This window comes from Pteronotus mesoamericanus, unplaced genomic scaffold (genome assembly GCF_021234165.1).
Source record: "Pteronotus mesoamericanus isolate MK-2021 breed Mesoamerican mustached bat unplaced genomic scaffold, CSHL_Meso_final contig_502, whole genome shotgun sequence".
Taxonomy (NCBI): domain Eukaryota; kingdom Metazoa; phylum Chordata; class Mammalia; order Chiroptera; family Mormoopidae; genus Pteronotus; species Pteronotus mesoamericanus.
The window spans coordinates 681,244-706,998 of NW_026555187.1; the positions used below are offsets into that span (position 1 = coordinate 681,244).

At 55.1% G+C, this 25,755-nt stretch overlaps 1 protein-coding gene across 1 annotated transcript; it reads left to right on the forward strand.

Moving 5' to 3' along the window:
- Positions 1-1,040: 1,040 nt before the first annotated feature.
- On the forward strand, positions 1,041-22,979 carry AP1M1 (adaptor related protein complex 1 subunit mu 1). The gene is made up of 12 exons (XM_054578846.1): positions 1,041-1,187; positions 6,713-6,869; positions 7,492-7,559; positions 9,247-9,377; positions 10,058-10,205; positions 15,720-15,846; positions 16,721-16,863; positions 17,387-17,458; positions 18,107-18,265; positions 21,275-21,400; positions 21,989-22,064; positions 22,175-22,979. The coding sequence occupies exons 1-12, from the start codon at positions 1,146-1,148 to the stop codon at positions 22,195-22,197; spliced, it is 1,272 nt and encodes a 423-aa protein (XP_054434821.1). The 5' UTR covers positions 1,041-1,145; the 3' UTR covers positions 22,198-22,979.
- The last annotated feature ends 2,776 nt before the right edge of the window (positions 22,980-25,755 follow it).

Here is a 25,755-nt window from a genome sequence, read left to right on the forward strand (position 1 = left end):
TAGTTCCCTTGTATAGCAGCACTGACTTGCCTGGGGTCTGGAAGCTCAAGATGGCATCTCATCCTTGAGCTTTCTCTCCACGTAGGCTATTTGACCAAACAGGTCACATCACCTAATCTGTGAGGGAACAATAGAGTTTCTTAGAAGAAATTGTGAAGAAGCCTCTCTGGGTTGCTTTGTGCAAGAACACTTCCAGACTAGGAAATGTTCCAGTGTTTTTGGTTTTCCTGCACTTACAACTCTATCCTAAGCAGAGGATATATCGCAAAAACCATCTTTCGAAACCCCAGAGGGAGATAAGGAGAAACAAAAGCGTCGGGCAGGAAGCGTGAGTAAATGGTTCTGATACTGCAGTGTTGGGATCAGCAAGGTACTGTACCGTTGGCACCGAGTGCAGGCATTTTCCCACAGCTTAAGTGTTCATAAAAGCAAATGAGATACAATTCAATTGACTAATTGGGGTCACTTAATTACAGAAATAAAACACGTGCTTTCCCCGCAGCTGATATGGGGAGCGGTTTTCAGATTATCTCGGGCAATAAATAGGCACGTTTGTTCACTGACGAAGGTTGACACTAAAAGGTGACACTAACAGGTGACAGGCAGTGACTGTTGATTAGGTTTGATTGCCACTCAAGATTTGTTTGCCCTCTTTCCAAGAAACCACCACCCTACCCCTCCCCATAAAATCACAATTGGCGACTGCATATTTATTTGCTTCCTAGACTCCCCCACGAGAATAATTCCACAGGGCGGGGCCCCAAATGGATCCAGCAGTGGGATCGCTCACCTAACTTAGCTCACAGGTCGGAGTTCCCAGCTGCCAAGTCTTCGTTGTCCAGCTGGATCGTGCCCGTTCATCAGTCGGCGCCGCCCGACCCCACTCCTCTGGGTCTTACTTCCGGGATACTTCGGGTGGGAGTGGGAAATAGTCTCATCGGGCGCATTGCGCCTGCGCCTACTCCGCCCCGCGCCTGCGCATTTCTGGCAGCTCCGCCCGCAACCGGACATAACGGTCCTCGCGCGGCTCCCCGGACCGGAAGTGGAGGCGAACCGTCGCAGGGAGTGCCTGGCCTTCCTCAACGCCCGGCAGTTCCTGCCGTCGCCACGGCCCTCGGCCACTGCCGAGGCTACCCACAGCCGCCATGTCCGCCAGTGCCGTTTACGTGTTGGACTTGAAGGGCAAGGTACGGAGGGCTCTCCCCCTCCCCGTTGCCAGGCAACCGGCGAGGACCTCGCCCCTCGGGACCCACCCAGGACCTCGCCCCTGGGGACCCAACCTATTGCTGGGTAACCGCCCAGTGGGGCCCATCCTGGTCCTAAGCAAAGAAACCGATAGGTCTCACTCTGGTGCTTGGTAACTGGTCTGCTCACCCTCACTCCTCCTGAGGGGACGGGTCTCAGACCTCCGTGGAGGCTGCGGGGAGGGCGAGCCGCAGCCTGCTTTGGAGCCAGGCCTAGAGCAGAGCGGCTGCACGATCTTGGGCCGGAGGTGGCGAGGCATGTCGGGACCAGTGTGTCCCCGGGCCAGTTCCGCCCTCCTGGTCTGCTGCAAGCTTCTGTTTACCTGATAGTTTCTCTTTGTCAATCCCTATGAATTTATTAACGTTCGTTGTGATATTAAGTTACAAGGGTTAGGCAAGGTGGGTGATGGGAGAGCCATTTTACAGAAGGGAGAAGCTGAGGCACGGATAAATAACAGGGCCCACTCGAGGTCACACTGGTCCCAGAGAAGTGGTAGCTTGAGTGAACCCAGACCCATTTGTTCATTCAGCTGATAATTTGAGGAGCACCTCCTAGGTCCCAGGCAGGGTGCTAAGCCTTGGACCGCCTGGGGCTGCCTTGGGTGAGCACAGAGTCAGGTGTTGTTCTTCTGGAGCTCACAGTTTGAGGGAGAGGGACACTGATCTCAAAAAGTTCAAGTAAATGTAAATTGCAGTGGCGCCACAGTGAGGATGGCCACAGTGAGGATGGAACGGGGAGACTCAGCCTCAGCTGGGGGTCAGGGAAGGCTCCCTGAAGGGAGTGACAAATCTGGCTGAGATACGACGGAGGAGTTGGACGTAACTAGAACCCAGGTGCCTTTTCCAAGAGTGTCTGAGAAAGCTGCTTAGGGGACTCAAATCCTTTCAGAAGTCTGCTGCATCACCTCTAGTCCATCCTGCTGGTTGGAAGGCAAGTGAATATCTGGCCTCTTGCATCTAGGAGCAACAAGAAGAAGCCCAACAGCATTAAACTTTTAAGTCCTGCGTTGATGAGTGAGAGAACCGTGGGTGTTGGGCCCAGGCGGTGCAGGCAGGAGTCAGCTCAGAAGTAGGGGAAAGTGAAGTTGAAGTGGCTGCTGCTTCCTGTCCTCCCTACCCCAGCACTTTCCCAGAATTCTTGAGTGCGTTGCCTGCTTTGGATGCCACCCAGAGTCAATACCCAGCAGTCCCCAGTCCTGGGCTCCCTCCTCCAGCCTTCTTAAAGGCAAGGAAGGACACAGGGCATGCCAAGGCTAGGAGGGTGCTAGGTGGGTCCCTAAGTCCGGGCAGCGTATGTTCTTACTACCACCTTGGCTACCAGGTCCACAGGATGCCTGTCACAGCTCACTTGTTCAGCCACCATGTCAGCAGCACCTAACATGCACTAAGCTGTGTGCTGACCACTGAACTGTGACTGTGGAGTTAGGGCTGAGGTCAAAGCTCAGTGGTAAGCCCTTGGGCAAGGGCCTTCGCCACCCGGGGCCCACAGCCCATACTAGCGCTCCTGGGCCTGGAGATCTGGCAGGGGACACACAAGGATCCAGATGGTCAGCTCCAGTTAGCCATAGGGCAAGGACGAGACCCCAGGCAATGCAACTACCTGTCCTCAGGCAGTTCGCTTCTACCTGTCTTCGCTTCTGGGAAGAGCTGGAAAGGTGACCACATGGCAGTCAATTGAGCGTTGCAGTGGGCTCGGATGGTGAGGAGCGTGGAGAAGTTTTGGGTAATGTTTTGGGTAATGCTGGAGCGTGGAGGATGGCACGAGGACAGCCGGGGGTGTTGGGATGTCCAGGAAGGACAGGGCCAGAGGGGGCCATTTCAATCTCAGGGAGGAGGAGCCGCGATGAGGAGACGGTAGCCCCAGAGAAGCGTGGTCAGTCCGCCTTGTGGGAAGCTCCTGAGGCAGCCATCACATCGTCTATTATTCCCCTCCCCGCAGACTGTGTGTTTTGAAAGTTTGCCTCCTGTGTAGACTGCATTTAATCCGAAATAAGGTCACAGCACATCAAGAAATTCATACCCATGCCCTGGCTGGGTTGCTTGGTTGGTTGGAGTGTCGTCCGGTGCATCAACAGGGTTATAGGTTTGATTCCCGGTCAGGGCGCCTATGTAAGTTGTGGGTTCGATCCCCCATTGGAAACAGATGATGTCTCTCTCTCCCCCCCACCGCCCCTTCCTCTCCCTCTAAAAATCAATAAAAGCATATCGTCAGGTGAGGATTTAAAAAACAAAAAGAAATTCACAGCCATGCATCTGTCTACCGCCAGAGCCTCTGATCACCAAGGAGACCAGCATGGCCATACTTAGCTGACAGAAAGCCCTCCACGACACTTCTCTGCCCTTATGTCTTTTCCTGCTTCTCTGTGGCTTCTGACCCCACTGCCACTCTCTCCTCTGCAGGCTTCCGCCAGCCTCCAGGTCACCGCACTCCGTGTTCCTCCTGTTTCTCTCCCTGGCTGCCGGCCCCTCCTCTCCTGCCCTCCCCTGGGATCTCGGCCCCTCAGGCTGAGGCCTCGCTGTGCCCCTTTTACTCTCCTGTCCTCCAGCTGGCCTTGATTCCTGTCAACATGACTCTCAAATTTGCGCTGTAGTCCAGAGCACTTACCCGGAAACCCACCAGCCTGTGTGGGACAGCACAGAGGTCCCACAGCCACACAGACTCGGCATTCACCAAAACAAACTGCCGCCCCCGGCCCGCTCTCCATCTCAGTGAGTGATGCCACCGGCGCTATTCTGGCCTCCTTTTTCCCACCCCCATGTTTACCACACAGGCATGCCGCGCAGTTGCCGTGGGCCAGGCTCCGTTCTGGAGCGCGAGACCCAGTGATGAGGGTGTTGGAGGTGATCACTGTTCTCGGGAGTGTTACACTCTGGTAGAGGCGACGGGCAGTAAATGAGGATACAAATAAATGTTCAGTGCAATGCAGCTGCGACATGGGCCATGAAGGTGCGGTCGGGTTGGGGTGGAGAGGGATGGGGTGGAACTTCTCGGCCAGAGCAAGCAGGAACGACTTCTTGGAGAAAGTGCCATCTGAGCCGAGGCTTGAGCAATGAGAAGGGCCGTGCCCGGGGCTTTCTGGGCGGGGGGGGGGGGCTGTACATGCAAAGGCCCTGAGGCAGGAGCAGATGTGGGTTGCTCAGAGACCGGCAAGGGAGCCAGGATGGTGAGTGGGGTCCACCAGGGGAGCATGGACAGAGAAGCGCTGGAGGGGCTGTGACGGGCCAGACAGCCAGGGGGACAGACTTGCAGATTGTTCTGTGTGAGGGGAGGCTGGGGCAGAGAGCAGATTCAGCAGGGGAAAGACCTAGCCTGACTGCTCGCTCTTTATGGGGAAGGGAGTGCGGGTTAAGAGCAACAGCAGGGGTAGGAGAGCGTCGCCACAATGTTGCCTGCCTCCTCCAATCTGTCCTGCCTCCTGCCTTTGTCCTCTCCTCTGGGACCCAGCTTAGAGGCTATCCTTACTCCACCTAGCCAGTACTCCCAGGTTCCCCCATGTGCTGTGTCCCTACACCCATGGCCTCCGTCACACTGGTCCCTCTGCTTGTCCCGTCAGGCCGCAGTTTGAATGTTATATCCTCAGGGAAGCCCTCAGTTCCCCCAGGCAGTATTCCAATGGAGGGACCTTATTTGTCTTGGTCACCTGTGTGTCCCAAGGCTCAGCATAGTGCCACCATAGAGGGACATATAGTGCACACTTACTGAGTGAGTAGACCTCTTTGCATCCCTGGTGAGAGGGAGCAAATAAATGGTCCCCTGCTCCTCCTTTGAGCACTCTGGGGGCCCAGGGGATCCGTGCCGTCAGCAACCCCTGAAATTGGATACCCAGGGAAGAAGGTGGGCCTTGGGAAGCCCAAGAAAACAAAGTGTTTAGCAAGCAGCAGTGACCCTGCAGGGAGTGAGAGCTGAGCTGGAATCCTGACTTGGCTTCGCATGTTCTGTGCCCTTGGGCAGGTGATCGCCTCCTGACAAGACCATCCATCCCTGTGAAGATCGCAGTCCTGCCTCATGGCTGGGGCAGTGTATGAGGCAGTATGTGCTCTTGGCAAGGAGAATATGAAGGAGTACACGGGAGTCCCATAGCCTGGCCCAGGTGACCACAAGCTCACCCACTGGGTGCTGGGTCCCTAAGGCATCTGAGTCTCAGCAGAAATAGGGTGCAAGGTCCCTTCCCCACAGGCCAGAAAAGAGAAATGAGGAAAGGAACGTGTTCTTTCCCTCCCCCTCTCTCCCTCACCCCCAGGCTTGGACCGGGCTCTGAGACCGGCGGTTCCCAGGCTGGTCAGCTCAGCAGTGGTCTCTGCGCGTTTCTGAGTCTCGCAGCTGGCTCTCCTCCTGGGCCCGCGACAGTGTCACCCGCTCTAGGCGGCATCTCCAAATAGAGCATTGCTCAGGCTGGCAAAGCCTCAGACCTCCTTTTTGTTCCTTCAGGGAGGTGTAACTTGCCTGTAACGAACTGGCTTATTTAAAGGCTGGAGGTTGAGAGGCAGTCACTGTGTAGAGCCAGGAAGCCATCAGCACACATTTTGTCACCCCCTAAAGATTGCTTATACCTCTTGTGTTCAACCCTCTGTCCAGCTTGTCCCCAGGCAGCTGCTGATATGTTTCCTGTCACCACATCCCAGGATGTTACAGAAGTGGGATCGTGCAGGACACGCCGCTCTCTGTTGTCTGACTTCCTTCACACGGCCTAGCCGTCCTGAGGTTCCTTCATGCTCTTGTGTCAGTGGTCGCTCCTTTTCATGGCTGAGGAGTGTCATGGTGTGGGTGGACATGGTTTATGTCTCTGTTTACCTGTTGAAGGACAGTAGCATCTCTCCAGCCTAGGTCCATTGAAAGTAAAAGTGTGCGAACATTCACGTCTGAATCTTCCGTGGAGAATGTGGTTTCATTTCTCTTACGTAAATCCCTAAGAGAGGAATGGCTGGGTCATAAGCTGGTTTAGCGCTGTGGTTTAGCTGCCGCACTTGACTGAAGTGGCCATCCCATTCTTAGTTCCCGGTGCTTTGTATCCAAACCCCCAGGCTATGAAAGAGAGACCAGGAGAAGGGCTTCTCTCCAGGCCACGGGGTTTCCCGCAGGTATGAGCGTTCAGCAGCACCGCCCAAACAGGCGCCCTGACACAGGCAGAGGAGCGGGGCAAGGTAGCATGGGAAAGGCTCTGGGGAGGTCTGCAGTGAGGGGCTGCGGGACGTTGCTGACCCAGGTGTCTTCCGAGCAATCCAGTCCTGGATCCGTGCCCCGCACCCGCTCCCACCCTCCCCTGTGAAGAACCCTGCTGGCCCCTGTAGAAGTTCGCCTGGGAAACACTCCTGAGGAATTCCCCGGGGGCGCCAATCAGATGGCCTCCAATCCACGCTCTTTGATGGACAGGGGCACGATTGGAGTCCCCTAAGTGAGGGAAGGTGGCGCGTCTCACCCCCAGGCACTCCGAACAAGAGCGTCTTCCCTCTCTTCCGCCCTGACCCAGGTGCTCATCTGCCGGAACTACCGAGGAGATGTAGACATGTCAGAAGTGGAGCACTTCATGCCCATCCTGATGGAGAAGGAGGAGGAGGGGATGCTATCGCCCATCCTGGCCCACGGGGGTGTCCGCTTCATGTGGATCAAGCACAACAACCTGTATCGTATCCCTTTGCCAGAGAGCTCCCCGGGGACTCCTTTGTGGGCACGTCTATGTGCACATGGGTGCGCACACGTGTACAGCTGAGAGCTGCCAGCACCTGCCCTGGCCTGGCCCAGAGCCGGGCCGCGCACGGCAAGGCCACGAGGCCCAGCCTGGCCCTGCTCTCCTGGAGCGCCCTGCTGCCTGAGCAGGTTGACAAGGGTGATGGGTGTCAGAAGAGCAGGGGAGTGACAGGGACCTCACCTGGTCTGGGGATCCAGGAAGACTTCCCTAAGGAGCTGACATGCTGGAGGAGACCTGCAGGAAGGCAAGGCGTCTCCCCGCCAGAGCAGCGGTCAGGCCCAAGGGGCAGTAGGCCTGAAGGGAGGCTCTGCCAGGGGAAGGGAGGCTCATTCCAGAAGCTACGGCGGGTGGGGGGGGGGGTGGACCACGGAGAAGGGATGTGTGGTGGGAGTGAGGCCCGAGTGGTCCGCAGGGGTGTACTGTGGGGTCTTGTAGGACGTCACCTTAAATGTGATGGGAAGTGAACAGCTAGCGTGGGGCTAGGGGAGGCTCCAGGCCCCAGGGTCTGCGAGGTGGCGGCCCAGGCCTCTGAATGCTCCTTAACTGCGGCCGCCATGCAGTGGTCGCCACTTCCAAGAAGAATGCATGTGTGTCACTGGTATTCTCTTTCCTCTATAAGGTGGTGCAGGTGAGTCCAGCCATGGGGGCCCCGGAGGGGTGTCGGTCACCTTGGTTCTTGTGTGCCTCACCAATAGCAGCCACCCAAGAGCTGCAGCAGCCCCAGGGAGTTCTGGGGCTGAGACCCCAGGAAGTGGGCTGGGGAGCTCTGGCTGCCTCACATATGGGATTCAACAGCCTTAGTTGCTCCCCCGCCCAAGCCCTGGTGAGGAGAGGAAAGTGAATAGAAGGTGGGACTCGGGGTAGGTGGGGGTGCCCCCAGCCCTGGGAGGGACAAATGTGCCCCCAGCTGGCTGTGGAAGGTCAAAGGCTGGCCAGCGGAGAGTCCGGGCTCGGAGAGGGGAGGTACGCAGGAGAAGGGCAGAGCCAGGCTCCGCTCAGGCCATCCTGGGGACTCTCAACGTGGAGGCCCACTGAGGCCCGCCGTGAGACACGCTAGGCCCAGGCTGACAGCAAGACAGGCAGAGGGAGCAGCACACGCAAGTGCCCCGGGGCAGGGGCGCACATGGTATGGTCCGAGAACGTCAGGCAGGCCAGTGTGCCCAGGACATAGGGGGCGAGGGCCAGAGTTTGGGGCTGAGCTCAGCACGGTTGGCGGGGCTGGACATAGGGGGCAGGGCAGGGGAGGCTTGCAGGGCCTGGTGAGTTCAGGTTTGGTCCAAGTGTGAAGAGAGGCTGGGGGCGGGGGAGGGCTTTGAGCAAAGGCTACCCGGACCTGATCGGAGTTAAGAGCATCTCTGGCTGCTGAGTAGAAAAGGAATGTGAGGGCGGCGGGGAGGCCAGTGAGGAGGTCGCCACAGCTTCTCGCAGAGAAGTGGGGGGCCCTGGCTGAAGCGGGGGTGTAGGGTTGAAAAAGGGGAGAGTCAGACCCAGGAGGCCCGGCCTGGGTCCAGGAAAACGTTTATACCTCCAGTGGCTCCATGTGCAGCTAGTTCAGGAGACACCTCTGCTAACCCTTGGGGAACTGGCTGGCCTGGGGGTGACGCGTGGAGGGTGTTGTGGGGAGAGCCACGAGCAGGCCTTCACTGCAGAGCGGCGGTGCTGTCGCAGGCAGGGCCCGGGATTCGCGAAGCGGGAAGGGGGAGGTTCTCCCATCCCGGGGTGCCTGCCAGTTCTCTCTGCTTCGCTAACATTCCCATGATGTTAGTGCTGATGAAACATGCTCCTGTGGCGTTCCTTCCTTGAGCCTTTGTATTTCCTGTTGCAACAGGGAAGGTAAATCCACCTGCAAAGCTATACAGGCTGGCAGCTCAGGGAGGCTGGAAAGGTCCAGAAGCACCACTTGTCCTGTCCCCAGTGGCTCTCACCTCTCACCTGAGTCACTTCTGACTCAGCGGCCTAGGGTGGCAGTTACAGTGGGGGTTAAAGAGAAGCCGGGAGGGGCCCAGGCCTGGGCTGTGTTTCAGGGAGGGGAGGAGAGGGGGCCACAGGGATGGGGATGCAGGGCTTCTGACTAGGCCTCAGAGGACGCCTGCGACCCCTAGTCTGGTCCCCGCCTCCCAAGCAGCCACATCGCTGCCCTCGTTCCCCAGACTAAGTTCTAGTCCATAGTATGTCACCAAGCCTGGGAAATGGGCACACGCAGCTTGAGGGCAAAAGTGCTGTTGCCTCTGGGCCTCGGGCGTGAAAGGCGAGTGGGTCTGTGCAGGCGTTCCTCCCCCGCCACCCTGCCGCTCACCCACTGCCCGCCACCGCAGGTGTTCTCAGAGTACTTCAAGGAGCTGGAGGAGGAGAGCATCCGTGACAACTTCGTTATCATCTACGAGCTGCTGGATGAGCTCATGGACTTCGGCTACCCCCAGACCACAGACAGCAAGATTCTACAGGAGTGAGTAGGCCGGGCGGGGGGCCGGTGGGGGCACAGCAGTGGGCCGTTTGGGGTCCTTTCCCACGCAGCAGCCCTGCAGAGCATGAGCACGCTCCTATTACTGTGTGCTTCTTTTCCGCCTACAACAGTGCACTCAATGCTTGGTTTAGGGAGACAGTCACCTGCCTTTGTTGTTACTGTCACAGAGGAGACTGCGAGAAAATGCCCTCCTTCTCTGGAATCCTGCCCTTCAAATAGTGGCCACCCTGGATTAAGCACTTCCTGTGGACCGGGCCCTCTGTGAGCGCTTGACAGCCATTCGATTCACTGTCCAAGATGCTGTTTCCCACTTGTACAGGGGAGCAAAGGGACTCTCAGAGGAGCCACGTGACTTGCCCATGTCATACCTGTTGCTCCCCAAGTGGGAGTGGGGTCACTAGGGCACTTTCCCAGGAGGTCAGTCCCCCTCTGCACACTAGTAGTGGTTTCCTCACTATCATTGTCTCCTTGGACCCCACAAATGAATGTTCTGTGCTCATTGTAACTTGAGTTTGTTGGGTTTTTTGAAACTGTAAGATATTCTTGACTTAACCAGCCACCAGTGAAACCAGAGCCTGTCTTTTCTGAAGCCTGCTGCAGAGAGGGGCTGCTGTGAAGAACGGCAGTGCCTGGCGGCCTTAACCCTGAGCCTGGTCCCACAGGTACATCACTCAGGAGGGCCACAAGCTGGAAACGGGGGCCCCACGGCCCCCAGCCACTGTCACCAACGCAGTGTCCTGGCGGTCCGAGGGCATCAAGTACCGGAAGAACGAGGTGTTCTTGGACGTCATCGAGTCTGTCAACCTCTTGGTGGGCTTCATTTTTCTTTTTCTTTTTAAAAAACTTTGTCTTCCCCATAATGGTTGTAAAAGCAACTAGTCTTTTAAAACTAGCAAAGCCCTGAGAAATGTTTCAGTTCCATGTGATGGATCAGCAGGATTCAGCTTGGGCTGCTCACTATAATGTGAGCTTGTTTCATCTTCATGAGCTTTTCTTCTTACTTAGAACCAACAGTTTTTTGTTTTGTTTTTGTTTTTGTTTTGTTTTGTTTTTAAAGAATATATAAAGTTAGAAAATGAAGGACTCCATAATCAGCACACCTTGCTTAAGAATCCATTGTCATCCTTTAGGACTTCATTCTGTAGATACAGAAGCACATGTTATTTTTCTATAAAGCTGAGTGCATGGGGAGTGGTTTTCCTGCAACTTTTTTTTTTGGTGGGGGGGGGGTTATTTTACTGTTTTGTATATACTTTTTTGTTTTGTTTTTATTTTTTTAATTATCATTAGGTAAAATTGACTTACGGATTTTAGAGTAGGTACTTATACCAATCAGCTCTATCACCTGAAAACCTCCCCCTTGCCGCCCCTGGGTAGTTGCACCCTCCTGCCTGTCTCCAACCCCTGGCAGCCCCTGATGTGGCCTCTGTCAGTATAGTTCTGTCTTTCTGAGACTGTCATACGAGTGGAATCCTACAGTATGTGACTTTTTGAGTCTGGCTTCGTTCACTCAGCATATTGCCTTTGCGATTCATCCACATTACTATGTTTATCAGAAGTTTGTTTCTTCTTATATTTATTTATACTTGTATTCTGAAACAAAGTATGTTTCGTGCATTCACCCACTGAAGGACATTGTACTGTTGCCAGTATTTGGCATTTGTGAATAGAGTTGTGGTAAATATTTTGTGTACAGACTTATAGGTGGGCAGAAGTTTTCATTTCTCTAGGGCAAGTACCAAGGAGTGTTACTGCTGGGTCATATCATAAGTGTATGTTTAATTCTGGAAGAAACTGTCTAGCTGTTTCTCAGAGTGGCCACACCATTTTGCATCACCCCCTCCCTTCCCCTCCCCCCACCCCGCCCCCACCCTCCGGTAGCATATGAGAGTTCTGGTTGCTTCACATCCTGGATCAGTACTTTTATTTTTGTCATCCTAATATGTATGTAGTGGTATCTCATCGTGGCTTTAATTTGCACTTCCCTGACAGCTGATAATGCGGAACATCTTTTTGTGTGCTCCTTTGTCACCTGTATAGCCTCTTTGGAGGAGTATCTCTTCGTGTCTTTTGAGCACAAAGTTGGGTTTCTGTTTTCTGATTATTGAGTGTTGAGAGTTCGGGATATAATTCTTTTGTCAGATATGTAATTTGCAAGTATTTTCTCCCAGTCTGTTACTTGTCTTTTCGTTCTCTTATCAGTGCCTTTCACAGAACAAAGTTTGTAATTTTTAGAAAGTCTCTTGATTTTTAAAAATTGATTCTAAATTTAATTCTTTATAGTTTGACATTTAAATCTGTGATCAATTCTGAGTTAAATTTCACATAAGCTATGAGATTTATGTATATATATTTTTATACATAGCACAGTTTTTTGTACTTGCTCTGACTTCATTTTTTGAAAAGACTGTCTTTTCTCCATTGAATTCCTTTTGCATTTTTGTCAAAAATCAATTGGCCATATTTGTGCAAGACAGTTTCTGGGCTGTCTCCTCTGTTCCACTGATCTGCTTGCCAGGACCACATTTGTCTTTGTAGCTGTAACTTCATAGTAAGTCTGAAAATCATATAATGTGATTCTCCCAACATTCTCTTTGTTTTCAATAATTGTTTTAACTATTCAGTTCCTTTGTATAAGATTTTAGGATCAGCTTGCCTGTATCTACAAAAAAGTTTGTTGGGATTTTGATTAGTATTATGTTAAATGCTTATTCAGTTTGGGGGAGAATTGTTATTTTTAACATACGAAGTCTCATAATCCATGAAACAGTATGTTTCTCTATATAGTAGGTGAGGCAAAGTAGATTTACAGTTGTGAGTATGGAAAATAATACAATAATTAATAATAATACAAGAATAGACTGTTTTCTGTACTCACAGCTATAAACTTGCTTTTGCCCCACTCTGCATTTAGGACATCTGTGATTACTTTCATCAGTGTTTTGTAGTTTTTGCCTTGTATTGGGTTGGCCAAAAAGCCCGTTTCATTTTTTCTGTAAAATAAAATACATATTTTTCATTTTCACCAATAACTTTTTTGATATGGATATTTTGAGTGTGTCGGCTATCCCCTGCTATTGGCTTCTAATGGGCAGAGGCCAGGGCTGCTGCTAAACATCTTCCAATGCGTAAGACAGCCCCACAGCAAAGAATTATTTGACCAAAACGTCAGTAACACCAAGAAATTTCGCTAACCACTTTTGACATATTTCATCAGTCATAGCACCTTCTCCATACACTACACAAATCTTTTTTTGCATTTCAGTTGCATTTTTACCTTTCTTGAAATAATAAGCATAATATGCCAAAAATGTTGTGTATCTACCTCCATCTTCAATATTAAAATGGCTGCACAAAAATTCACCAATTTTGATGTTTGGGGGTTTTTTTAAAGATTTTATTTAGTTATTTTTAGAGAGAGGGGAAGAGAGAGAGGGAAGAGAAACATCAATGCGCAGTTGCCTCTTGCACACCCCCTACTAGGGACCTGGCCTGCAACCCAGGCACGTGCCCTGACTGGGGTCAAACCAACGACCCTTTGGTTCACAGGCTGGTGTTCAATCCACTGAGCCACACCAGTCAGGGCTGATAAATCTTTTTTAAAATGTATGCTGATATGACGGCTATCAGAATACTATGTAACACAATTGTCTCAAAGTTAAAGACAACTAAGCACTACTAGAGCTGTTGTATGGAAAAGACAACAGATTTTTTGGCCAACCCAATGCATGTATTATGAGATTTATACCTAAGCATTTCATTTTTTGAAGCTATTATAAATTTCTTTTTTTTTTTTTACTTTTATTTGGTAGAATTCACCAGTGAAACTATCTGAGCCTGGAGATTTCTTTTTCAGAATATTTTTAACCACAAATTTCAGTTCTTGAAGTGGGTCCATTTCCCGTGGAGGGAGGGGCGCAGCTCCTGCGCGGCCCCTCCGGGATTCTCCTGCTGAGCTTTCCAAGTCTCCCACAGTCGCCAGTGCCTCCTGTGCTGGTTTTGTAGTTGAATTCGGTGGCAGAGAAAGAACAGCCAGCTCTGCCTCACTTGCACTCTGCCTGTCGCCACATCAGAGAGTGCCCCACCTCCACTGTTTGGGCGGCCCATGGTGACTGGGCCAGTCCCGGCAGATGGCTAGCTCAGGTGTGCCCATTCTGACTGTGACAGACGGCGCCAAAGTGAGCGTGCTCATGCGTCCTCAGACATGCATTTTGGACATTTTCCTTACGTGGGCGGGATATTTGGAGGCCGAGTTCCAAGACGTGGCATCGTGGGGAGTGCTTCCCAAAGAGATGCTCCCAGGGACTTAATGTGAGGCTGTTTGCCTTCGTGTATTTTATGCCAAAGGGCGAGATGGCGGCCTCTCTAGCGGCGTCCCCCGCTGCCTGAGGACCTTGGTCTAAACTGTTGGTTGAGCGCAGACTCTGGTCCACCTGGCCCTGTGGTGTCCTGGGGGGAAGGCGAGTCCCACGAGCAGTTTACTAACAGCTGTGTGGGGCTCCACGGAGGGCTCAGAGGTGCTGGCGCGTGTTTTAGGGGCCGAGCCTGAGGAACTCTGTTTCCCTACACGCGGAGGCGGCACAAGGCAGCACGAGGCAGGCGTGGACACACAGGCTCGTTAGAACGCCTCATTCCTGAGTGTGTGCAGAGCTGGCTGCCAGTCAACATTGGCCTCCAGGTCCCAGAAGCCTGAGTGAGGGAGCAGTGACGCAGCCAGTCCCTCAGCAAACATCTCCTCCGCGCCCACCCCGCAGGAGGCTCCAGCTTTGGGCCGCCTGTGACATCTCAGCGGGGAGGGCCTACCTGTCCTGATGGCTGCCCGCAGGGCCAAGTCAGCCTCGTGGGCTGTGTGTCTCCACTTCCCGGGCCCTCCTTTCCAGCATTCGCAGCTTCACGTGTTTAGTTACGGAAGGCCCTGCTGCCCCAACTCCCCAAGGAGGAAGCAGCCCCCCAGCAAAGGGGATCTAGGGGCAGTCACAGACGCGGGGAGCACGGAGGGCCCTGGATTAAGACAGGTGGGAGTAGCAGCCAGCCAGAGCCTGCAAAGGGAGGACCCACGTCTGCATGTGCTTGCTGAGCCCCCGCCCTCAGGCGCCGTCCCCCGGCTGGCCCAGCAGCAAGCAGCTTGCGTAGCCCCCCGCTAGAGAGGGGATGAGATAGGCAGACAGGGCTGGCGAGAGCCAGCAGAGGTGGCGTGTGAGGTTAGGGAACTGCCCGCTGAGGTGAGGACAGTGAGAGACCAGTGGCCAGAGCACAGCGAGCGATGGAGGTGATGGAGCCAGAATCTGCCAGGCCTTCTGTCCTGTTTTGTGCCTTTCTCTGGGCCTTCATCCACTCAGCACCTCAGGTCTCTGGTCCTGTCAGAGACAAAGGGCTTTTCGTGTGGGCACATGGTGGTGTTGGGACCTCAGCTTGAAGACCAGACAGAGTCTCCTGCTTCTGTGCAGAAGTAGGAAGCACAGGCCCTCCACCACGCGAGTGCGGCTGGTGCCCCTGAGGAGTGGCCCGGGTGGCCCCAGACCACCTGCCGTTGCAGACGTGGCCTTGTGCAGAGCGACACTCTGGGGTGGTGCTCAGGGCTGTGGCCCCAGCACGTGCCGGCCAGCAGCTCTGTTCCCGTGGCGGGCGGCTCCCTGCTCTTAGCCCCAGTGTCCTTTTCTCTAAAGCGGACTCGGGGGAGCAGCGCCAGCAGCCTGGGGCGGTCTCACAGTGCGCCCGTCAGCCTGTTGTGAGTTTTACTCAAGCTCGCAGATGCCTCCTTGTTGGCATTTGAGTTACAGGGTTGCTCACGTCGTAGCCCCGCCCCACAGGTTGGTGAGGGGTGCCCAGAGGGTGCCTGGTGCAGAGGAGCTTTGCGCTTCTCGCTGTTGAGGTGCATTGCTATTTTGGATCCATGGTCATCAGGCTGCAGGGCAGCCCCAGGGAGCAGGGAGGGGTCAGGGCTCAGGAAGCTGCATCTTTAACAAGCCCTCGGGGAAGGGAGCCCAGAGGCCTCCCCAGGCTTCCAGGCCTGCCCTGGGGTGTTTGGGGCCACGCTGAGGGCACAGTACGAGGGAGAGCCCTCGGCAGTGTTCCTGCCCCAGTCCCCAGGCTGGTCCTGCAGGGCAGAGCTCACATGGCTCAGGGCCTAGAGGGTGGGGCCCACAAGCATCTGCCTTGCTGACCCTGGCACAAAGGTGGGATGGCACGGGGTGAGGCTCCCTCAGCTCCGGGGACCATGAGAAGGGCGTCGAGAATGCACGTGGCCGGGAGAGTCACCCAGCATGGTGGAGGACAGTGGCTGGGGAGCCGGGGCCTTCGCTCACACCCGGTCCCTCCCCACAGGTCAGCGCCAATGGCAACGTCCTGCGCAGCGAGATCGTGGGTTCCATCAAGATGCGGGTCTTCCTCTCGGGCATGCCCGAACTGCGCCTGGGCCTCAACGACAAGGTCCTCTTCGACAACACGGGCCGTGAGTACCCGGGCCGCGGGTGCCCTGGGCACAGCCTCGCCCTGTAGGGGCTCACCCTGGGCTCAAGTGAGAGCCGAGGGAGTGCGCACCCCAGTGAGGGAGTGTGTGGATCTCAGGCACATGGTTTAGAAATATTTTCACATTGTTCACAAGGCAACTGTGAAAGTTAATAAATTAATACCTAGAAACGATACCTAAAATTAATAGGAGGGACCTGACCTGGAAGTAGAACTTCCTGTGGTAGGGCAGGGCCAGAGCAGCCCTCAGGGGTCCAGATTGCAGGGCCTTTGTGTTTGCGAACGGGACCACCACCCCCCGCCTGCCGCAGGCCCAGCACACGGGAGCAGTGTCCCGCCCGGTCACAGTCACTCCCGCAGCTGCCGTGGTCAGGGCCTCCCGGGCATTACCCTGCCAGAGCGGCGCCCTTGCAGGGCTGTGCTCGGCCCACCCAGCCCTGTGTGGGGTGGGAAACCAAGACAGGATGAGGACCCAGGGACGAGGGGGCCAGCGGCCTCGGGAGCCCTGAGCCAGCACCACACAACCCCAGCTGGGTTTGTTAGTCGTTTAACAAACATGCCCTGGGCAGCCACCCTGCCTGGATATGTGGTGTGAACCAGGCCAACCAGCCCTGCCCTCAGCACAAACCCAGTGTTTGGGCGTAAAGGGGGGCCTCCGGGGGTGGGGTGGGGTGGGGTGGGGAGGGCTGTCTCAGAGCCAGGCCCCTTGGATGTCGGTGGTGTTTGTGGCCCAAGATGCTCTCACAGATTTGGGAGCAACTCTGCTCTGCCAGGGGTGGGCCATGGGCAGTGGGGGTGTTGCTGAGAGTGACCGGAGGCCTCAGGTCTATACCACCCTGACCCCCGAATCCCCTCAGGCGGCAAGAGCAAGTCCGTGGAGCTGGAGGACGTGAAGTTCCACCAGTGCGTGCGGCTCTCCCGCTTTGAGAACGACCGCACCATTTCCTTCATCCCGCCTGACGGCGAGTTCGAGCTCATGTCCTACCGACTCAACACCCACGTGAGTGCGCCAGGCTCCGCTCCCATGGGGTGGCTGTCGCCAGCAGGCAGCAGCCGTGGGGCTCTGGGGTGGGGTAGGGGTGGGTTCCTGCCTCCTGCCCCTGGTTGGGGCAGTCCCTGTCCAGCATGAGTCTCTTGTCCATGAGGTGACCCCAGGGCGGGCACAGGGGCTGCGCCACCCCCCCACCCCCCGAGAACCCTGTGTGTGAAGACCCAGGCTTCGTGAGGGACCAGGCCCTTTGGCACTGCTGCCCCTTCCCGGGAGCCTGACCAACAGGGGGATGCCTTTTTTTTTCTTTTCTTTTTTTTTCTTTCTTTTCTCCCACGGAGGCCCTCGGCATCTCCCCGCCGCCTGGGCCTCTGTGTCCTGGTGTCACTTACGTGGCTGTGGGCCCCTCTGAGAGCCCCAGGCAGCAGTGTGTCGAGCTCACTCCTGGGCTCACAGCTGGGCGAACGGTCTCCCCGCTGTGAAACAGGACTTGGTGAGATGACCAGGTGTGAGTGCCACGCCCTCTCCCCGACAGGTCAAGCCCTTGATATGGATTGAGTCGGTGATTGAAAAGCATTCCCACAGCCGCATCGAGTACATGATCAAGGTGCGTGTATGCCCTGTGGACAGAGACAGCCCGGGGGGTGGGACAGTCCTTCCTGGTGAGGGTGTTCCTGTGTCTATGGCCTGTCCAGGGCCTTTGGCACAGAGTTCTAATGCAAGGTGGGGGTGGCTGTGGGGCTCAGGGGCTCCCATCCCGGCCTGTGGCGGTCATCCTTGCCGCCTCACTACGAGCTCGGGTTCGGGCGTGGGCCAGGGGCACAGAGAGAGGACGCTCTGCCTGGGCACTGGATGTGGCCATTGTGGCGGTGGCCTTTGGCCAGGTGTCCAGGAAGGCTACTGCCTGGTAGGCGGAACACTCCTGCTACTCAGTGATCCCTCTCTAGCCCGGACCAGCCTTGAGGGCACAGAACTTGTCCCAGGAGGCCAGGGCTGGGCCAGAGGGAGGGATGGGAAACCCTGAAGGCCAAGGGATAGGAAGGCAGAAACAACTTTCAAAGTCAAGTGTGGGGAGAATCTCAGGGGTTAAGAGAGGGTGCAGGTAGTATCTGAGAATGGGCAGGCGTCAGCTTGGTGGAGCGTTGCACAGGCCAGGCCGAGGGGCACCCGGCCCTTGTGGGTGCAGGCCGGGGGTGAAGCTGAGTTGTCTTGCTCTCACGCTTCACAACCTTGAACACGTGGGCCTCTTCTCCAGGCCAAGAGCCAATTCAAGCGGCGGTCAACAGCCAACAATGTGGAGATCCACATCCCTGTGCCCAACGATGCCGACTCACCCAAGTTCAAGACAACTGTGGGGAGCGTCAAGTGGGTCCCTGAAAACAGCGAGATCGTGTGGTCCATCAAGTCCTTCCCAGTAAGCACTGTTCTCAGTGGGGCGCCCCTGAGACTTCCTCCCACATTCCACCAGCTCCCTGTGCACCTCACAGTGCCGTGGCCTGGCAGCGGGGGGGTACCACCCGAGCCTTGAGACAGGGCACAGGGCTGGGCTCTCTGCCCGGAGCTTCTGCGGGGATCAGGAGGGAGGGGATAGAGAGTTGAAGAGCTGGCTGGGCAAGGAGGGAAAGCTGGGGCCTTCTGGGAAGGCAGAGGCTGGCTCGGCTTGTGGGCCCCTTGCCACCTTCAGGGCAGTGCCTCCTCCCTGCTGCCTGCCCTCCCTCCTTCCCGCTCTCCGTGCCGGTTGGAGCTCAGCTTCCCTGGAAGGGGACAGACTGCCTTGAGGCCAGAGCCGCGCGAGTTTCGGGAATCCAGTTCCAGGAACAGGTGGCACTGTGTGTCCCGTGCCCGCTCCGCCCACTGGCGTGCTGCCTGGCTTGTGTTCAGGATTTTGAGCGCTTGAGCCTGGGTTTCTGGGGTCAGTGCCGGGAGAGCCTAGGGTGGGTGTGCGCCCGCACCGACTGCGTTTCCACCTTCTCCGCCCAGCGGCCCTCACCGGGGTTGGGGACGACCCCAGCTGAGTTAAAGAAGTTGAATGTGCAGCCGTTTTAATGCCTGCCTTTTGTTTATGGCAGTAATTTCTCTCAAAACTATAATTATGTTACAGAAAATGTCAAAAATGAAGGGAGAAAAAAGACTGTAATCCTGCCACCACAATGCAAATGCTGTTAGACTCTTGGTGTGTTTCATTCTAATCTTTCTGTGGATTTTGATGTTGTGAACAAGGAGTAGAAAGAGTCTGGTGCGCTCTGTCTACTCAGCCCTGTACCAGAAGCATTGCCCAGGTCCGCCTTGGTGGTCAGTTCGGTCGGTAATATAATATCCCAGAGAGGTGGCGGTAACCGCTCTGGGTTGGCGACTGTTCCCACTGTTTAAAATAGCACTTGTGTTAAAAAACACAGGGGGAGGTTAAGTCAGAAGGTGAATCGCATGGTCCGCCGCAGGGCAGGCAGGGCACACAACCAGGGGCTAGAGCCAGACAGCAGGGATGGTGCCTGGTTTTGAAGCCTGTGGTTTCTCTCAGCCTCATCTCCGAAATTTTCATTTGGCTTTGAAACCATTGAAGTGTTTTTTATTAATATAAAACAAAATTAAATCAAAAAGGGGGGAAGTGATTCCTAAAAATCAAAAGCCAAATGAATTTACTGGCGTATCAAGTTGAGACACCACACAGAGATGAAGTACTGCAAGTGGAGTAACCCAGGGACAAGAAGAGCTGCAAAAAATAGTCTCATATATACATATACACGTATCCTTTCCGTCTTCTGTTTCTCCACATCACCAATTCAATGTACAGTTTGCTTCAGGGTTGGCCTTTTTAGTTCAGTTTTTTAAGTGTGTGAAATCTTTATGTGGTTAAAAAGTCAAAACTGTTAAAAAAGTGGGGAGAGGAATCCAGAAGTATCCCCTCTCTCCCTGTCCCCTTAACCCCTTTTCCCATTACAGAAAAGCATTTGTGTCCTAACCTTCTGACGTGTCTTTTGGTACAAAGAAACAAATACAAATGAGTGCATTACTGTTTCTTACCAAAAGGAGAAATGCTGTTTGTCTCTTGCCTTTCCTTTCCTAACCATTTTGGAGAAATGGTTAGATAAGGAGATGGACCTTTTTATTTTTTTTTCAGCCTCATAGCATTGCACGGTGTGGCCTTTCTTCTGTCTTTGTTCAGCCAACCCCCCATCAAAAGGCATCAGGCTGTTCACAGTCTTGGGCTTTAGCGAGGCCGCTCTGATGGTTGACCTTGGGCCTTTGTCATTGTTCACTTGTAGCTGTAGAGTCGGTGCTGGACATGAAATTGCTGGCTCAGAGGGGACGCAGATCTGAGATCTTGTCGGGCGGTTCCCAGTTCCCAGTATGCTGTTTGCATGCCATCAGCACCCCCCACCCAGGCCTCCCCCGCAGGGCTGCCGTGGGCTTTCAGACGTCCGCCAACCTGGGGGCAGAGACGTGGTCTCTGTGCCATTTCTCATTACAAACAACAGGAGGCTCCTTTCCTTAGGCCTCCGGACCACTTGCATTTGGGTAGTAGCTGGCTCTTGCTCATTTTTCTGTGAAGTTTGGTCGTTTTCCTCTTAGTTCCCAAGAGCTCTTTATATATGGACAGATTAGTACTTTGTTTTTGTTTTTGTTTTTTTAAATATAAGTCGCAAATGGTTTTCCCCAGTGTGTTTATCTTTTGACTTTGCTTCTGGTGGTTTTTTTGCTATGTAGCCTTTCTGGATTGCTTCTTTGTTTTATTATCATTATTTATTGTAGTCAAGTTTTTTAATCTTTTTCTTTTATTGTGTCTGGATTTCAAGTAATATTTTGAAAGGCTTCCCCATTCCCAGTTATAAAGGAATTCACTCGTCTGCTTCTAGAATCTCTGCAGTGGTGTTTTTCACCGCAGATTCCTGGCCTGCTCCGAGCCCCTCCCCAGAGTCATTGCGCATCTTCTGGGGCCCGAGGGACCACACTGCGGGGGTAGGACCTGGCATCAGCTTCTCGGTCAGCCCCCAGTCTTCGTCACTTTCTTCCGTTAGCTCCTGCTGTTGCCCGTTCCTCACTGTGGCCGTCCCCTCCTGCTCTCACGCCCCCTCCTGGCACCGGCACATGGGCGTTCACTGGGCCTCTTGTCCTGGGGCAGCCCATGCCTGCGCTCTTCCTCCCTTCCCTGGGAGCTCGTGAGACTTAACTTTCTCTTCATCCTTAGGGTTCATCGGGTTTGCCCATCATGGCCTCCGGTCCGCGCAGTGGGGCTGGTGGGGGCAGTCCTTGAGGCCTGGTGGGCGAGCGGACGTGTTCGAGGGGCCGGGGTGCCGGGCGTCTGCCAGTCACGTAGGACGAGGCTTTGCGGCCAGGCCAGCACCTGTGTTCTCCAGGGACAGCTGTCGGTCGACCTGGGCTGGGGCCTCAGCCTGACCATCCCCACCCTCGTCTGCTTTCCCAGGGTGGCAAGGAGTACCTGATGCGGGCCCACTTCGGCCTGCCCAGCGTGGAGGCTGAGGACAAGGAGGGCAAGCCCCCGATCAGCGTCAAGTTCGAGATTCCCTACTTCACTACCTCCGGCATCCAGGTGCGTGCCTGGGGCTGCCGGGGCCCAGCGCTGACGTGGGCAGCGGGGACTCAGAGTCCATCCAGGCCCAGAGGGCAGCTGGAGACACACGGCGAAACCAGCTTAGAAGAGGGTTCTTGGCTTGCCGTAGCTCGGCCTCTCTCCCCGGGCAGCCGGGCCCCGACAGAAAGGGGCCCACTCACTCGGGTCTGCTGGGACCTGGCCCTGCGCTTCAGCTCCAAGCCCCGCGGTTCATTTAGTCCCTAGAGCTGGAGTTTCAGCCTCCAGTGTCCCTGTCTACACACTTGTCCTGCGGAGCCCGTCTTCCTGGACACCTCCGTGGGAAACCTTCCAGGGGAGGAGAACCCTGGGTCCCTCTCCAGGAACCCTGTAGAGGCCACACCTGGGAGCATACATCCTGGGTCTTCGCCACATCTTTTAGTTAAAAGCGGCTCCACTCTCCAACAGCCTCGGTGTGGTGCAGACACATGATGCGCCTCCCCTCACCCCTGCTCACCCGCAGCCCCCCCCACAGCCCCAGGGCGATGGTTCAGGGGTCCCCAGGAGGGGACGGCATGTGTGCTCAGGGCCCAGGCACCTGTGTTCCAGGTGCGCTATCTGAAGATCATTGAGAAGAGCGGCTACCAGGCCCTGCCGTGGGTCCGATACATCACTCAGAATGGAGGTGCGTGCAGCTCACCCGTGGGGCGGGGGCGGGGAGTGTGACAGGGTCCCCAGTGGCCACGCGGCGGCCCCCAGGGGGGCGCTCACAGACACCGCCCTCCGGTCTCCCAGATTACCAGCTGCGGACCCAGTGAGGGCTCGGTGCCCTGCCCTGGTGCAGGAGCTCCTGGTGGAAGCCCCGGAAGGAGGACACCCCGACACTGGCCGCCGTCCCTGCTCTGCCCGGAGACCCCGTCCTCCCCCAGGCGCACCTGCTCTGCCATCACCACTCTCGTCTCCAAAACCCCTCCTCCCAGAAGAGGCTCGTCTTCCAGATGTCCTGTCTCTTCGCCCCCTGTCAGTCTGGCGGAAGGAAGTGTCATCTTCCCCCCGCCCCCCGCAGAGATCTCAAGCAGCTTCCAGGCTGTGTAGCCCCACACGCTACAAAGGTCGGGAACACTCGCCAGGCGCTGCCCTAGTGCTGGCCGTGTGCTTAGGAGTCTCTGGGGCTTTGTCTCCTTCCCTCGTCACTGTTTACGTGAACCTTGCTGTCCCCTCCTCCTGCTCCCTGACCTGGAGCTCCCAGCAGCACTGAGCGAGGGCAGGACCCCTCCTCCTCGGCCTCCTTCCCCAGTGGGGCGTCCTCCGCTTGGGGGAGAACCCCAGCACTTTGGCCCCTTGGGGGCTCCTGGCCTGGACCCGCAGGCTGCAGTGGGGCGCCTCCCAGGGCCACCCGTGCCACGCAGTGCTGTCTCAGCCACACCAGTGTTTGTCCCACCCGGAGGTGGGTGCGGCGAGGGCCGCTGGCCTCAGAAGGCACAGGTCATCGCATCTGTGCTTGGTCACCCCTCCCCTATCTGCGTCTATGTCATAATTAGATTAAATTTCATTAATTAAACCCTCTGCCTGCCTTACCTTGAGTGCACAGTGGTGCAGGTGCCTCTGGGGTGACCAGAGGCGAGTGCAGGGCTGTGTGTGGCCTTGGGTGTGTCACCAGCTCCCAGCGCCTGCCCCCCGTCCCAGCAGGAGGGAACAGTCAGTGGACAGCAGTCATTGCACCGGACCACCGGGGCCGTTGCTGTGCCCCCTGGGGGGCCCACAGGCAACCCCTCCCCTCTCACCCCCAGCCTCAGCGTGCCGACAGCTCGCCCCAGCTGTCCCCGACCTGATGGTCTTTCCCAGGGTGTGGTCCGCATACCAGCAGCGTCAGTATCCCCTGGGAGCTCACTGGACATGCAGATTTATGAGCCCCGCAAACTGCCATGGTAGGCTTGGGACAGGGCCCAGGAGCCTAGCCAACAGGCCGCCTGTAACGGATGTCGGGTGTGCAGAGGGGAGCATGGCAGGTGCGTGGGCAGGGGGTGCCTCGTTTTCCCTCCGCAGGCACCTGCCCTCGGCTCACTGTTCCTCTAACACGGGAGCCCCGTCGGCCCCGCACCCCTGCCTTTAAGGGCTGTGCTGCTGCTTCCACATCTCCCAGCCCCACACCGCCCAGCCCAGGGCTCAGGCCATGGCTCTCAGGCGCCTGTGACGCCCCGCCCTTCCCTGCCCACACCCACAGCCCGGCTGACCCCATCCTCCATTCTCACTGCCAGGCTTGGAGGCCGGGCTCCGGCCTCCAGCGTCCCCGATGGGCAGCGTGGTCATCCACGGTGCAGGGCAGCCCCTCTGCTCCCGGTGAGCTCTGGGACACTGACCAACAAGCCTGCTGTGAATACGCAGAAATGCATAAGATAAAGTGCACTTGCCCCACCGAGCCTCGAGAAAGGGGAAATCTGCACGAGCCTGAAGCAAAGGAACCAGGCACCGAAGGACTAGCAGGAGCTGGTGCTCCTGGGAGCCTAGGAGTTTGGATTTAAGGGCCAGGATGGGTGGGATTTAGGGCCCGTGGAGGTTGGTGAAGTGGCGTGGAGACCCCTGCGCAGTTACACTCACGGTAGGAAGGTGGGCTGACTGGAAAAGCCACCTGCCATCTGACCCTGGGAGACGGAGCGCTTCTTACTCTCTTGGCTGGAGAGCTGGTAGAGAAAAGGCCTCCCCTGGCATCTTGTGAGGACCAGTTGGCCCAGCGGCCCGGAGACACCAAAGCCGAGACGGTTATGAAACAGACTCTCCCGGTGGGAGTGACTCCAAGGTTCTCACGCCACCCCGCACGTGAGTGCACATCCAGAAAGTTACAAAATAAGGGTGAGAGTCGCAGACACTGTAAGCAGCAGGGTCAGATCCCCAAGACCGCGTAAGGATTATCAGACGTGTAACATGCAGTAAATAAGTGATTACAGGCAGAAGGACTCAGATTGGAAGAGAGTAAAATGCTGTTAAGACAGAACTGTTGCAACATCTAACAAGGTAAACAATCTAGGCCAATTATACAGATAACTTCTACAAATCAGAAAGAGAATGACCCCAATAGAAAAAGGGCAAAATGTATGAGCAAACAGTTCGGAGAATGTGAAATACAAGTGGCAGCCCTGGCTGGGTGACTCAGTTGGAGCATTGTCCCGTATACTGAAGGGTTGCGAGTTCAGTCCCCAGTCAGAACGTGTACAGGAGGCAACCAATTGGTGTTTCTCCCTCCCTAAAATCAATAAAACATCATCAGTAGAAGCAAATAAAAAATAAATACAAATGGCAAATAAATATGAAAAGATGTTTAACCTTGTCATAATTAAGGAAATAAAAGTCACTATTAGATGCTATTTTGTACTTGTCAGATTGGTAGGGGAAAATGTCTGACAAAACCACATATTAGTTAACAAGTGGAGCTTTGGGAAATGTTCATGGTGCTAGTAGTTGTGAGAATTGATATAACCTCTTTTTAAAATCGTCAAGACTACAAGTGATCGCGGTAGGTAACACACATGGAGCTGCACACTTGAAGATGGGCACTTGACACTTGGTGTCGGTGTTACACCTTAGCTTTCAAAGTTTAAAAACAAAGTATAGCTGAAACAGTAGAAATCGTGTTAATGGAATGAGCAAATTGTAGAATGTCCTGCTATTTACACAAAGTTTAAAATCACATAAAACAACACTTCATATTGTTTATGACCACATAGTATATAATAAAATATAAAATTATATAAACAAACATCTAACTCCAAACTCTAGCCAGTGGTGCTCTTCGGGGCGGGAGAGGAGCGGGCCGGGTCCGGGGACCATGGGCTTCAATCGCACCCAGCTCCGTTTCTTCCAGCCTGTGAGCTGACTTGGACATTGGTTCCATAATCACCAATGTTTTTGTGGTGGCATAAGACTGCTCTTAAGATCGTAATTCAGGCCCTGGCTGGATAGCTCAGTGGATGGAGCACCAGCCTGCGAATCAAAGGGTTGCCGGTTCAATTCCCAATCAGAGCACATGCCTACGTTGCTGGCCAAGTCCCCAGTAGGGGGTGTGCAAGAGGCAGCCACACATTAATGTTTCTCTCCCTCCGTCTCTTTCTCCCTTCTTTCTTCTCTCTCTAAAAGTAAATAAATAAAAATCTTCAGGAAAAAAAAAAAAAGATTGTAACTCAGATCATGTCCCACCCTGCTCAAAGTCCTGCCATGGCTCCGCAGTGCCCTCCAAGTGAAACGCTCACTCCTACCTCCCTGCCTTCCACTCTCGCCCGCCTCCCTCTGTCCCAGCCACTCCCCCGCTTTGCCGCGTGTTCTCCCCTGGAACTCTCTGAGGTTGCAGTCCCTCTGCCTGGTGCACCTCTCTTGGTTGCCTC

What these genes read in the sequence shown, in the direction of transcription:
- AP1M1 (XM_054578846.1), top strand. Translation starts at nt 1,146, where the DNA reads ATGTCCGCCAGTGCCGTTTACGTGTTGGACTTGAAGGGCAAG. An exon ending in GACAGCAAGATTCTACAGGA is followed by an intron (nt 9,378 to 10,057) that starts GTGAGTAGGCCG and finishes CTGGTCCCACAG; the next exon opens with GTACATCACTCAGGAGGGCC. An exon ending in CCTCTTCGACAACACGGGCC is followed by an intron (nt 15,847 to 16,720) that starts GTGAGTACCCGG and finishes GAATCCCCTCAG; the next exon opens with GCGGCAAGAGCAAGTCCGTG.